This window comes from Mus pahari, chromosome 13, assembly GCF_900095145.1.
Source record: "Mus pahari chromosome 13, PAHARI_EIJ_v1.1, whole genome shotgun sequence".
NCBI lineage: Eukaryota > Metazoa > Chordata > Mammalia > Rodentia > Muridae > Mus > Mus pahari.
In genome coordinates this window covers 96,553,692-96,565,831 of record NC_034602.1, presented here as the reverse complement: position 1 = coordinate 96,565,831, position 12,140 = coordinate 96,553,692, and the positions used below count along the sequence as shown (strand labels likewise).

Genomic DNA, 12,140 nt, shown 5'->3' with positions numbered 1-12,140 from the left:
ACACTGTAGCTGTCTTCAGACACTCCAGAAGAGGGCGTCAGATCTTGTTACAGATGGTTATGAGCCACCATGTGGTTGCTGGGATTTGAACTCTGCACCTTTGAAAGAACAGTCGGGTGCTCTTACCCACTGAGCCATCTCACCAGCCCCCTCTCTTCTGCTTATTGAACGTGCTTTAAGTCTTGTGCTAAGGACCAGTCAAGTTAGGATCTGATCCTTATGATCTGTTTTCATAGGAAGGTAACTTGCTATCACATGCTCACTGGGCTTCCAAGAGGGTGAATCTGAAGGGTGTTGGAAGCTCCTGAATCTAATAACACAGGCGCCTGATAATCTTGCTGGCCTGTGGAGTGAGGAATGGGTATCAGGTGAACTCTTTTTTTTAAAACTGTGCTTATGATACTGCAGATGTGAAGTTACAGAGCTTTTTCTCTGCTTGCCTGTCCCACAATCAGCCAGGCTAGCCCCAGTCCAGATCTCATGGTAGTATAGCTGGATTGAGGTAGGCACTCTCAAGTAGGACCTGACTTGCAGACTTGTGAAGGTGAAGGCAGAGGAGAGATGATTCTCTCTGTCCAAGTAGTTACCAACAGGTAATGCTGGGCCAGTTCACAGGGCTAACAGGGATAAGGGTGCAGGACCAGGCAGGCTTAAATCAGGATTGCTCTGTTCTTATAGGTGCCTGTAGCCCACTGCTTTGGTTCCCCTGGTCTCTACAAGCGCAAGTTCTGTGTGGTCTGCCGCAAGAGCCTGGAGGTACCCGCATTCCGCTGTGAAGGTACCATTGGGCCCTTGGCCCCCTTGGAATTGAGCTCCTCTCTCAAGGAGCTGGTCTCTGCTACCCCAGGTAGCCCAGCCCTCCTCTACCTGTGGTTTGTCAAAGGGTGGTAGGCTCAAGCTGACTTTGGGGGCTCCAACAGTATGAGCCTACCAGGCAGGAAGCAATCAGGCTAAAAGAAGCTGGTTCAGGATGGCAGGGGTTGGGGTTGGAGCCCCTCTAAGCTAAGAGGTCAGTGTGGAGGGCAGGGGTGTGGCAAGAGGCCCCTAACCTTGCCCGCCCCCCAGTGTGTGAGCTGCACGTTCACCCCGACTGTGTGCCCTTCGCCTGCAGCGACTGTCGTCAGTGCCACCAGGATGGACACCAGGATTATGTGAGTGTACTAGCGCTGGGGTAGGTGTGGTAGGGGTAGGCTGGCTGAGCTTCTGACTGCCCCCCATCCCCAGGACACATATCACCACCACTGGAGGGAGGGGAACCTGCCTTCTGGTGCACGATGTGAGGTCTGTAGGAAGACTTGTGGTTCCTCGGATGTGCTGGCTGGTGTACGCTGCGAGTGGTGTGGTGTACAGGTGGGCATGGGAATGGAATGAATGGGGCCCTTGAGTGTGGGACAAAAGAGAGGTGAAGCCAACATGTAAGGGTGGGCTCTGTGACAGGGTATGTGGTGAGAGACGGGGAAAGTTCCTCTTTATCAAGTTGTCTACATCCTACTGTTTTCTGGGTTATGGATCTAGGTGGGTGCTTGGCCAGCTTTCTGCCCAGGGTACCAGACTTATACCTTTGTCCTATCAGGCTCACTCAGTGTGCTCCACAGCACTCGCACCTGAGTGTACATTTGGACGTCTACGCTCCATGGTACTGCCTCCTTCGTGTGTGCGCCTGTTGTCCCGAAACTTCAGCAAGATGCACTGTTTCCGAATCCCTGAGGCCATGGTCCTGGAGCTTGGTGAGGCATAGATAGGACTGGGGTATACCCTGGCTGGGCCAGGCAGTGAGTATAAGGACTTTGACTGTCCTGCAGGTGATGGGGATGATGGCGTAGATGGGAGTGCTGCTGTAGGCACAGGCAGAGAGGTGCTGACAGCTACAGAATCCAGTAAGTGTCCCACTTAGCTGTCACTCTGTCTCACCTAGTTCCAGACCCCCCAAGATTCTCAACTGCTCCCCTCTTACCTAGCCAAACAGACCCTGAAGATCTTTGATGGCAACGACTCGATGAGGAAAAATCAGTTTCGTCTGGTTACGGTTTCCCGCCTGGCTCAGAATGAGGAAGTGATGGTAAGAGTAAAACCTATACACGGAGGTATGGTACACACTGCCATAACTGGAACCCTCTGCTTACCTTCCCTTCATAGCTGGTCCCCTTTCTCAGCTGGCTTCTCTATACCTGCCTCCTTCACCTATTCCCTTAACCTGGCTCTCCATACCAGGTCCCCTGTTCACCTGGCCTTCCATACGCGTCTCTACCCTCTACAGGAGGCAGCACTTCGGGCCTACTATATCAGCGAGGACCCTAAGGCCTTCCAGCTGCAGGCACTGCCCCTAACCTTACTGTCTGGCAATGCCCAGGCTCTGGGGAAGGCTGGGACCACTGAGGAGGAAGCTAGTAAAGTCTCTGGGCCCCAGGATTCCGTGCCTGAGGCCTGGGTCATCAGGTCTCTGCCTCGTACCCAAGAGATCCTGAAGATCTACCCTGGCTGGCTCAAGTAAGACTCAAAGCACAGGATCTGTTGAGGGAAGGGTAGAGTGAGGACCTAGAACCTGGACTTTGAGCCTGTTCCCCACAGGGTAGGTGTGGCCTATGTGTCCATTCGTGTGAACTCCCAGAGCACAGCACGGTCTGTGGTTCAAGAGGTTCTCCCACTGTTTGGACAACAGGTATGTATGCTGTCCATTCCCACCCAACTTTAGGGTTACCTACCCAATGGGCCAAGCTACTATCCCTCTGTATGTCCTGTGGATATGAGGGAGGGTTCTGTCCTAGGCCTGATATATCACTCATGCTGTGTAGGTTGGGGACCAGGAGAGATTCCAGCTGATTGAGGTGCTCATGAGCAGCAGACAAGGTAAGTGGACTGCATTTCTCAGGTCCTTTTGTATAATAAGCTTGGGCCTGCTGCTCTAGGAGTCCTACCAGGACACTGGAGCTAGACCACGCCCTTCTGAGTGGCCCCACCTAGATTCACCTTCATCCCCATGTGCCCCAGAAACTTAGTGTAGCTATTTGTGGAAGGGACTATCCTAGTGCTGACATGCTGTGTCCCTCAATCCTACAGTCCAACGGACAGTGCTGGCAGATGAAGAACCTCTGCTAGACCGACTCTGGGACATCCGACAGGTCAGTGGGTGTAGACAACACTCCCAGGGTACTGCTAGCCCTTATCCATGGCCTGTAGAAGAATGGCATCAAGGCTGTCCACTCACCTGCTGTCTCCAGACAGGCATCTCTGCTCAGATACCATATCTTCCCCAACCAGCAGCTGATGTCCTTGGCTGGTTGTACCTTCTGTAACATTTCACCTATTTCTAGCTGGGAGGCCTTGAGTCTCAAGAGTATCCAAGTTAGTTCCCTGAAGAGCTAAGTGGGGATTTGGAGGAGTGTTGCTGGCACTGCTGGCCAGCATTCCCCCATTCCTGTTCTTCCCGCAGACTTCTGTGCGCCAGGTGAGCCAGACGCGGTTCTACGTGGCTGAGACCAGGGCCATGGCCCCACGTGTCTCCCTGTTCGTGGGTGGCCTGCCACCTGGCTTGTCCCCCCAGGATTACAGCAACCTGCTGCATGAGGCCATGGCCACCAAAGGTGTGACCTTGGGCTATCCAGGGCTCTGGCTGGGAAAGGGTCCTGACTGGCCAGTGGGACTATGGTGCCAAGCCTAAGTTCTGTTGCCTGCTCATGCATCATCTGAAGCCTGAGCTCAGTTCCCACTCCAGGCCAGCCGATACAGCCTTCACTGTGGGGCTTCTGTTTTCCCCCCCTCTTGTTTCCTAAACTATGTATTCTATGCTTCTTCCGGGGAAATCTTTGTACATCAGGAGTCAGGGACCTTGTTTGGTTACAGGGTGTAGACAGTTCCCAGGGGGCTGACCCCTAAGGATGGGACAAGGCTGCTTGCTTGGGTGGGCTGTGCTCTGGATGTGGATGCCCTTAGGAGGGAGGCTGACCCCAGATTGGGAGGTCAGGTCTGGGCTTCAGGATGCTATTCTGACTGCAACCTGTCTATGCAGCTGCTGTGGTGTCTGTGAGTCACGTCTACTCCTTACAAGGTGAGCTGATAGCTGGTGGATGCTCTTGGAATGCGATAGAAGAGCCTGCCCTTTACCTCCTTCTCTAGATCCATGTGCCTGGAATCATCCCTTAGTTCTGTTACAGTGTGTCTGAAATTAGCTTTTCCCCAGTCTTTGTCCTTTCTGTGGGCCTGCATCTTTTACTGGGAAGGGGAGTTTCAGAACTATCAGCCTTCTTGGCATGTAAACCTAGGACACTCAGAGACCATACAGTGCTCATGGTATTAGATTTGGGTGTGACTATGGCTGGTCAGGGAGACTAGCCTCATTGCCCACTGTTGGACCCTGAGTTCAGCCTGCCTTCTGGATGAATACTTTGTCGGAAGGGTGGCCCCTTACTCTGGATGCCACCTCTAGTCAGCTGACATGAGCTGGCTGTGGTGAGAGCCAAAGCTCTGCCTAGGTGCATGGTTGGCATGTCACACAGGACAGGCTTTGTAGCTGTGACGTTCTGGGGGTGGATTTCATAGGACAGACCCTGCCCTGAATACCTTTTGTGTGGGGTGGACAAGATACACCCTTCTCTGGGGCAGGACACAGGACACCTGACTGGATACCTTGTGGGCGGGGTGCATAGGACATCCAGCTTGAGCTTTGGCCCACCTGTGGCAGGTGCAGTAATTCTGGACGTCACCTGCTTTGCGGAGGCTGAGCGGCTATACATGCTGGCCAGGGACACAACAGTGCATGGCCAGCCACTGACTGCATTAGTGCTTCCAGATGTGCTGGTGAGTAGTTAGGACTCTGAGGCCAGCTTAGCGCCCCAGGACCATGTCCTCATTGCCTTATTGCTGGTATGTGCCACCTTGGTCTACCTTACAACAGCCCAAAATGGATAAGACTAATTTACATCATAGTAGAGATCAGAGTCAGTGTTTGTCCATGGTTCTGACATAATGATTGGGACCAAGGCTGGTTTCATATTATGAACCGTGAATTTCTAACCTATTGGGATCACCACAAGATACCCACTGCACTTAAGGCCAGAGTGTGTTGTGACCTTGTATTAACATCCTGCCAGGCTAGGCCCCAACCTTTACACAGGTAGCCATGTACCTAGGGTTACTTTTGGCCAGTAGGTGGAGCTCCCTGATTTGAGATACCACTCTTAGAATCTGGCAGTGGCTAGGAAAAGATGCACAGAGGTCAGCAGAGGACAGAGAATTCATATGAGGAGTGCCAGAAGGATTTATGCCTGGGTTCCACAAAATCCCCACAGGTATCCAAGGCATGCTTGTGCCCTGAACCCTAATCTTGACTTCAGGCTCAAGTTTAGGAGGAACAGAATACAAGTGAAATGAGTCTGGATTAGGCAGTAACTACAGGTTCCCCCTTTCCCTACCCACTGGTCCTGCCCTGGAAGTAGTTGTTCTCAATGCCTGAGGATATAGGCCAGGGTTCCCTGTATGTTTAACCATGCATTATCCTCTGTGGCAGAGTTAGGCATGAAACCTGTCAGCTGCCTGCCTTGGGGCAAATGAGTATTGAGTACCAGCAGCTCTGCTTGTCCAGTGGGTACCCTATCCCAAGTATATCCTCACCGCAGTGCAGGCCCTGTGCCTGACTTATGTGGCTTCTGTTACTCAACACTATTGTAGGGACTTTAACCAGCCCACTGTGCCTAGACTCCTAGGGACTGTCTCTTGGCGTTATGTATGGAGAGACTGATTTTATTCCCATAACCAATGATTACCTCTGTGGTTACCTCTATAAACTGAGTCCTCTGACTGCCATGAGGCAAGTGGGACCTGGAAGCTGTTGACCTCTAACGGATATATTGGTAGCTTTGCAAAAGCCAGGCCTTACTCCAGCTGGCTGATGGTACCAGATAGGATCTATGGTCTTCCATCATGGGCCTTTGGCTTCATAGCTAAGAGGCTAGGAATGGTCCTTAATATATGTCACAGTGGATATGCCCCCTGGCATTTGTGCTTGAGCTCTAAGCAGCCACAGTGGTGTTCTCATGAGAAAGGATATCCTGAGAGGTCAGTAATGAGGTGGAGATAATGAGGTGCTCAGCCTCAGGAGGGACTGGCTATGGCTTAGCAGGCTTGGAATCTGAGGCTGGACACTGCTTAGCAGTTCCAGTGTAGGACCTTTGATCTCAATGTAATTCAGTCCTCCACCTCTCAGCACACGAAGCTGCCTCCTGACTCCTGCCCTCTCCTCGTGTTTGTGAACCCCAAGAGTGGGGGTCTCAAGGGACGAGACCTGCTCTGCAGTTTCCGGAAGCTGCTGAATCCGCACCAGGTCTTTGAGCTAACCAACGGGGGCCCTCTTCCTGGGTGAGCCACCTTTTTCTAGCTAGTAGAAATTCTAAATGGGACTGCTGGAATCATAAGTCCTCTATGTGGCCAGAGTGGACATTTGAAAAGGAAAGGGCTGCCCAGGGCAAGAATGAGTATCCAAGTTCTGGCCTGGGCAGCCAGGAGGTAGTGGCAGAATACTGTCTCCCACACAGGTTCCACCTTTTCTCCCAGGTGCCCTGTTTTCGGGTACTGGTGTGTGGTGGAGATGGCACCGTTGGCTGGGTGCTTGCTGCCCTGGAGGAGACAAGGCGTCATCTGGCCTGTCCAGAGCCATCTGTGGCCATCTTGCCCCTGGGTACAGGTGGGCTTAGCCATCAACTTAAAGGATGGGTTCTGAGGGCAGTCCCTACTGTGGGCTTTGAGATTTTTGGTGGTTTATGGATTATGCTTTCTTTCCTATTTCCCAGGGAATGACCTTGGCCGGGTCCTTCGTTGGGGGGCAGGCTATAGTGGTGAGGACCCATTTTCTGTGCTGGTGTCTGTGGATGAGGCTGATGCTGTGCTCATGGATCGATGGACAATCCTGCTGGATGCTCATGAAATTGATAGTACAGAGAACAGTGTGGCAGAAACAGAGCCCCCCAAGGTACCAGTGTGGCACCAGCTAGAATCTTACCTTTGGCTCCCCTTTGCTGATGTGCAACTTTCCTCCCAGCTACCCCCAAGGCAGAGCAGGAACTTGTTGACTGAAGCCTGTGGGGTTGTGGGATTGTAGGGTTGTGCCTTCTGTGGGCATGGTGTGGCATTTAAGCAAAAAGGTTCCTAGGAAAAGGCATTGGTGACAATAGAGATTTCTGGCACAATTTTGGACACTCGGGTGGCTGGCCAGCATCCTGGTTATGCCCTGTCTCCAGATTGTTCAGATGAATAACTACTGTGGCATTGGTATTGATGCGGAGCTCAGCCTGGACTTCCACCAGGCACGCGAAGAGGAGCCTGGCAAATTCACAAGCAGGTACCAGTAAGGCAAGGCTGGGGGGGGGCAGGTCATTTAACAGCAGCCAGCAGCTTTTACCTAGTCATTTGGAACGCCTACCTCCCTGTGGCAGGTTCCACAACAAGGGCGTGTATGTACGGGTTGGGCTCCAGAAGATCAGCCACTCTCGAAGCCTACACAAGGAGATCCGGCTGCAGGTGGAGCAGCAGGAAGTGGAGCTACCCAGCATTGAGGGTCTCATTTTCATTAACATCCCCAGGTACTGGGGCTGGGCTATGAAACTCAGCAGTTAGGGCTAGGTGCTAGGTCTGTGTCTGGTCTGTACCTGACTTTGTATTTTCATCTTTTGGGGGCAGCTGGGGCTCAGGGGCCGACCTGTGGGGCTCTGACAGCGACTCAAGGTTTGAGAAGCCACGCATAGACGACGGGCTGTTGGAGGTGGTGGGTGTGACGGGTGTCGTGCACATGGTGAGCAGCCGCCGGCTGGTGGGTAGGCCCTGTGGTATCCCTTGGGTCCTACTAGCTAGCTCTGCTTTTATCTTACCCAGGGCCAGGTACAAGGTGGGCTGCGCTCTGGAATCCGCATTGCCCAGGGCTCCTACTTCCGTGTCACACTCCTCAAGGCTACTCCAGTGCAGGTGGATGGTGAGCCCTGGGTTCAGGCCCCAGGTCACATGATCATCTCTGCTACTGCACCTAAGGTATATTGGCAAGGCTGAGAACAGAAGTAAAAATGGGTCAGGGGCAGTGCCAGGCAGGCTGATGCTGTATAGCAGCTGAGGCCAGGTGGGTCTAAGCTTTGGCTTTCTGGGACTCCAGGTGTCATGGTGTCCCTGGTGAGAGCCTCAGAGAGGAGGTAAGAACTAAAGACAATGTAAAGTAGGCTGCAGGCAGCAGCTACTAGACAGCTTTTCCAGGTCTTCCTCTTTTGTGGAGTGGAACCAATTAGTATTCACTGGCCCAGAGGTCTCCCTTTGACCCTCAATCCCTACCTTTGAACAGGTTCACATGCTGAGGAAGGCTAAGCAGAAGCCCAGGAAGGCTGGCACCATCAGGGATACCCGAGTGGACACCTTGCCTGCTCCTGAGGGCAATCCTTTATAGAGGAGCCAAGATGAAAGGTCTCAACCACCCAGCCTTTCTCATCTTTGGTTGGTCACACACTGGCTGGCCAACAGATGGACTTAGCTGTAGCACTGACCATAGAATCTTCATGGGTCTTGGGATGTTTCCATCCCAATGTCATGTGCAAACTTAGGAGTGGGTAGTTAGTGGTCATTACTCACTCTGTCATACATCGTACCAATGTATATGACTGGGCACGAGGCTCTGGCTAGCTTGTCTTCTGCACAAGACTAGTTCTTATAGGATAAACGGAGCTGGTCCTGTTAGCCACATTCCTTCCTTTGAAACCTCTCTTAAAACCCTCTTAGACCCAATACATCTGGATGCAGGCCATCCAGGTGGGTCCTCTGATTTCATTTGTTTTTTTCAAAGCAGCTAACCATGTTGGGCCCTGGCCTAACAGATACAGAAAGCTGCCTGTTCTCCTGTACTGACTGGGTGGGTGTGGCATTCTCAAGTCCCCTGGACTTATCACTAGATGTCAGTTTGGGCTTAAGATATTAGTTACAAGGTCTCATCCAGCTGGTGGCCACGGACTGACAAAGTTGTACTTAGGGATGGGAATCTTTGTCTACCCTTAGGCTATCACATGTCATAGCTGGAATGTGTGCTAGGCCCTGAATGTCCCTCTTCAGCTCCAGAGTGGGCACCTAGTACTCAGAAGGGTTCAGAACAGGGCCAGGTAGTACCTGGTTGAGGAGTGTGTAAATAACATCTGCTGTGGAGTGGCTTGAACTCCCTTAGACTCAACTTATAGCACTTTATATACATGGTGTTTGCCTGCCTACAGCCCTTCCTTGTAGATATAGAGCTTTTACTCGGGCTCCTACACAAATGGAAGCAGCTCTGATGGCCAGGCCTTGCTGGTGGCACCAGGTACACAGAACGACAGAAAAGCTGTCTCTTCCACGCACCCAAGAATTCATTTCTCACTTAAGACCCTAGGAAGAATCTGTCCAAAAATGAGCTGCCTAGCTAAGCCTGGTACATGCCTATAATTCATTTCTCCAGGCTAAAGCATAACTGGGTTATAGCACTAAAGGCCTTCTCAAAAACTGAAAACATTAAAAAAAAAAAAAAAAAAAAAGACAAAGAAAGGCTAAAGCTATCTAAAGTTCTAGCCCCAGCCCTGGATAGGGGAAGACCTATGTGCAAAGTCTCCTATGATGATTACCTCCCACCCCCAAAAAGTAAGTCAGTGTAGATCCTTCTTCTGCTTTCATTACTTGGTTTGTGGACGCCTTCAGAAGTGTGACACCAGGGTAGTGTGTGGACCAGGGTGTTTGTCTGGCAGTTTCATAGGACCATTGTGCCACGCCCCCCCCCCACCTGCTTCTGCCAAAACTGCATACAAGTGCATCAGATAGCCATGTGTGATCTCAGTGTAGATGATCATGTTTACATCATTTTCAATGTTCAAAAGAAATTCTTTGTAATGTAATTTTTCATTTTTATTTCAATATGTAGGAATTATTTGTAAATTACGGTCAGCGTAGCATGTCCTCTGTATTTAAGTGAGACTGTCTTTATGTGGAGTGTGTCCTGTGCACTGGTCCTGTCTTTGTGTGTAATTTATCACTACCTGAATGTGATCTAAGTTATATCTGGGCCAAATACACGGTGTGGGTTTTGCTGTCCCATAGCTGACTCTTGTCTTTGTCTAACAACTGGTACAGGAATGGGCAAATAGGCTGGCAGTTCCACCAGGAAAGCGCTATACTTTTGAGGACGCGAGCCAGACAAGAGCTTCTCAGGCTGAGTTAGCCTAGACTCAATTGCTAGAACGTTCCAAGGAGAAGGACAGCCTGTGTGGCCACATGCAGGTCAGAGCAAGGCATAGGGATAGACCTTTGGTCCTGGCTGGATGCTGCTGCCTCAAACAAGATCTCTGTGACAGCTCAAAGTGGCTTGTTCAGGTTAATCAGACAGGTAAATTCCCCTGGCAATGTTGTGGGCAAGGGAGGAAAGTAAATGGGTAAAAACAATAAATTCAGTTCCGATGAAACCCTTCACTGCAAAGTGTGAACAATGTTCATACTCTTGAAATAGATCTTGATATTTCACAATGTAAACAATATCTAGGCCAATATATCCACAGCCCCCAGTGTCACAATAAACTTGTACTAAGACATCTCCATAGGACCCCTTACAATATGCCTAGGATAGGCATGAGTGGCTTTCTTGCCATTAGCAGGGGGCAGGCAAGAGCTGGGACTGTGTCTCGGGTTCACTCTGGTCTTGTTGGGGATGCTGTGGCCAGAGGCCCCGTAGGACTTGAAGGCCTGCCAGGGCAAGGCGTACAAGGAGACGGAGCAGCAGGAACGCAAAGGGCACCGAAATCTGCATGAGGTGGAAGATGGCTGTGCTGAACCTACTCAGTAGGCAGGTGGCAGCAAAGGCCAGCAGGCTGGCACAGGGATACAGTGCAAGCTTGGCAAACATGAAAGCATGCTCCTGCCCACCAAATTGTACAGCTGGCTGCAGTGTTTCTGTCTGATGCAGCAGGGCTGTGGTCCAGATGGCAAACTGGAAGATGCTGGCAAAGAAGATGATGACACAGCTGACACGCACACGCTCAAGTTCATCATGGGGTTGCCGGGCAAAAGCTGAGGTCTGCTGGTAGGCCAGAGGGAGGCCACCCACAAAGGCCAGCGATAGTATGTTGAGTAACCCCATGGTCTGTGTAGCCTTCCGGACATGCAGAAAGAGTGAATGGTGGGCAAACCAGAGCAGACCCACTGTGGCGAAGGAGCCGAAGTATGCCAAGAATTGTGGCCTATATGCACCCAGGGCAGCCACAAGGCTGCCACTGAATTTCGCTTGCACATCCTTGGGATCCGGAACATTGTCCTCACTGGGAAGTATGAACAGATGGTATTTGTAACAACCTCCCAGAGATGACAGGACCAGAAGGGTAGACCAAGCATTATAAAGTGAATTTGAGATTAATGATGTGTGATCTTCAGAACACAAAAATGTTTCCTATGTGCTACTTACATATATTTAGCATACTAAACAGTTACTGTTCTTCCCTCACAATGCTAATTTAACCAGTCCTATATATTCTCTTCCAACTGGTGGCCCTATCTGACAACCAGAAATGACAGATAGCCCTGGTTGGTTGTTGAGGGTCAGCCCTCTGAGGGTAGGACACCTATAGGAGAGATTCTCCACAGCTATCCTAAATCTTGCAGGCTGTGTTCTAACACATAGAGTCAAGGATTGGCAACCCATCACCTGGACATGAATGATGGGACACCCAAGTACCAACTATTTCCTCCAAATCAGCCGCAAGGAGGGAGATAGTGTGAGGGCAGGAAAGCGCCTGAAGGCTGTCACTCAAGGTTAGACTTCAGGTAGAAGGTAGTAGTAGCCTTCCATTGGCTAGAATTCCTGCCTCTTGGCTGAGGTCTTCAGCCTTGAGTGCAGAATGGAAGTAACAGCAGGTTGCTCTGGAATGTTCCTTAAATCTAAGGCCTCAGGAAATCAGGTACTAATGAATATTTACTTTTAGCCTATACGAATTTACAAATTATAGTAGAAAAGGTTATTCAAAAGTATTAGGAAAAGTGTAGTGTCAGATGCAAAATCTAAAACCAGATTTGTGACATGTTTAATAAAATAAGAATGCAACGGAATATTTGAAGAACCACAGGCTAGAGAAGGCTAAGGGGCTAAGAGAGAGAGAGAGAGAGAGAGAGAG

General features: G+C 50.8%; 2 protein-coding genes across 9 annotated transcripts in view; one reads left to right on the top strand and one right to left on the bottom strand.

Annotated features, from left to right (window-relative positions):
- Dgkq (diacylglycerol kinase theta) overlaps positions 1 to 10,079 on the top strand; it is a 14,078-nt gene extending 3,999 nt beyond the window's left edge. The window contains exons 3-23 of one of the 2 annotated variants that reach the window (XM_029545340.1): positions 679 to 778; positions 1,112 to 1,151; positions 1,225 to 1,350; positions 1,574 to 1,727; positions 1,803 to 1,877; positions 1,959 to 2,059; positions 2,258 to 2,487; positions 2,569 to 2,659; positions 2,793 to 2,847; positions 3,058 to 3,119; positions 3,431 to 3,581; positions 4,007 to 4,045; positions 4,679 to 4,794; positions 6,200 to 6,351; positions 6,528 to 6,676; positions 6,783 to 6,961; positions 7,230 to 7,330; positions 7,425 to 7,571; positions 7,669 to 7,780; positions 7,861 to 8,013; positions 8,315 to 10,079. In XM_029545340.1, coding sequence (XP_029401200.1) covers positions 1,634 to 1,727; positions 1,803 to 1,877; positions 1,959 to 2,059; positions 2,258 to 2,487; positions 2,569 to 2,659; positions 2,793 to 2,847; positions 3,058 to 3,119; positions 3,431 to 3,581; positions 4,007 to 4,045; positions 4,679 to 4,794; positions 6,200 to 6,351; positions 6,528 to 6,676; positions 6,783 to 6,961; positions 7,230 to 7,330; positions 7,425 to 7,571; positions 7,669 to 7,780; positions 7,861 to 8,013; positions 8,315 to 8,416 — 2,109 coding nt within the window. In that variant the 5' untranslated portion in view covers positions 679 to 778; positions 1,112 to 1,151; positions 1,225 to 1,350; positions 1,574 to 1,633 and the 3' untranslated portion in view covers positions 8,417 to 10,079. Of the gene's footprint in view, positions 1 to 678; positions 779 to 1,065; positions 1,152 to 1,224; positions 1,351 to 1,573; positions 1,728 to 1,802; positions 1,878 to 1,958; positions 2,060 to 2,257; positions 2,488 to 2,568; positions 2,660 to 2,792; positions 2,848 to 3,057; positions 3,120 to 3,430; positions 3,582 to 4,006; positions 4,046 to 4,678; positions 4,795 to 6,199; positions 6,352 to 6,527; positions 6,677 to 6,782; positions 6,962 to 7,229; positions 7,331 to 7,424; positions 7,572 to 7,668; positions 7,781 to 7,860; positions 8,014 to 8,314 lie in introns of both variants that reach the window. The other variant, XM_021210647.2, reaches the window with a different exon arrangement.
- Positions 9,320 to 12,140, bottom strand: part of Tmem175 (transmembrane protein 175) — an 11,369-nt gene continuing 8,548 nt past the window's right edge. For 5 of the 7 annotated variants that reach the window (XM_021210648.2, XM_029545343.1, XM_029545342.1 and 2 more), the window contains one exon: positions 9,864 to 11,291. In XM_021210648.2, the coding sequence (XP_021066307.1) occupies positions 10,625 to 11,291 (667 nt within the window). In that variant the 3' untranslated portion in view covers positions 9,864 to 10,624. Of the gene's footprint in view, positions 11,292 to 12,140 lie in introns of all 7 variants that reach the window. The other 2 variants (XM_029545347.1, XM_029545346.1) reach the window with 2 other exon arrangements.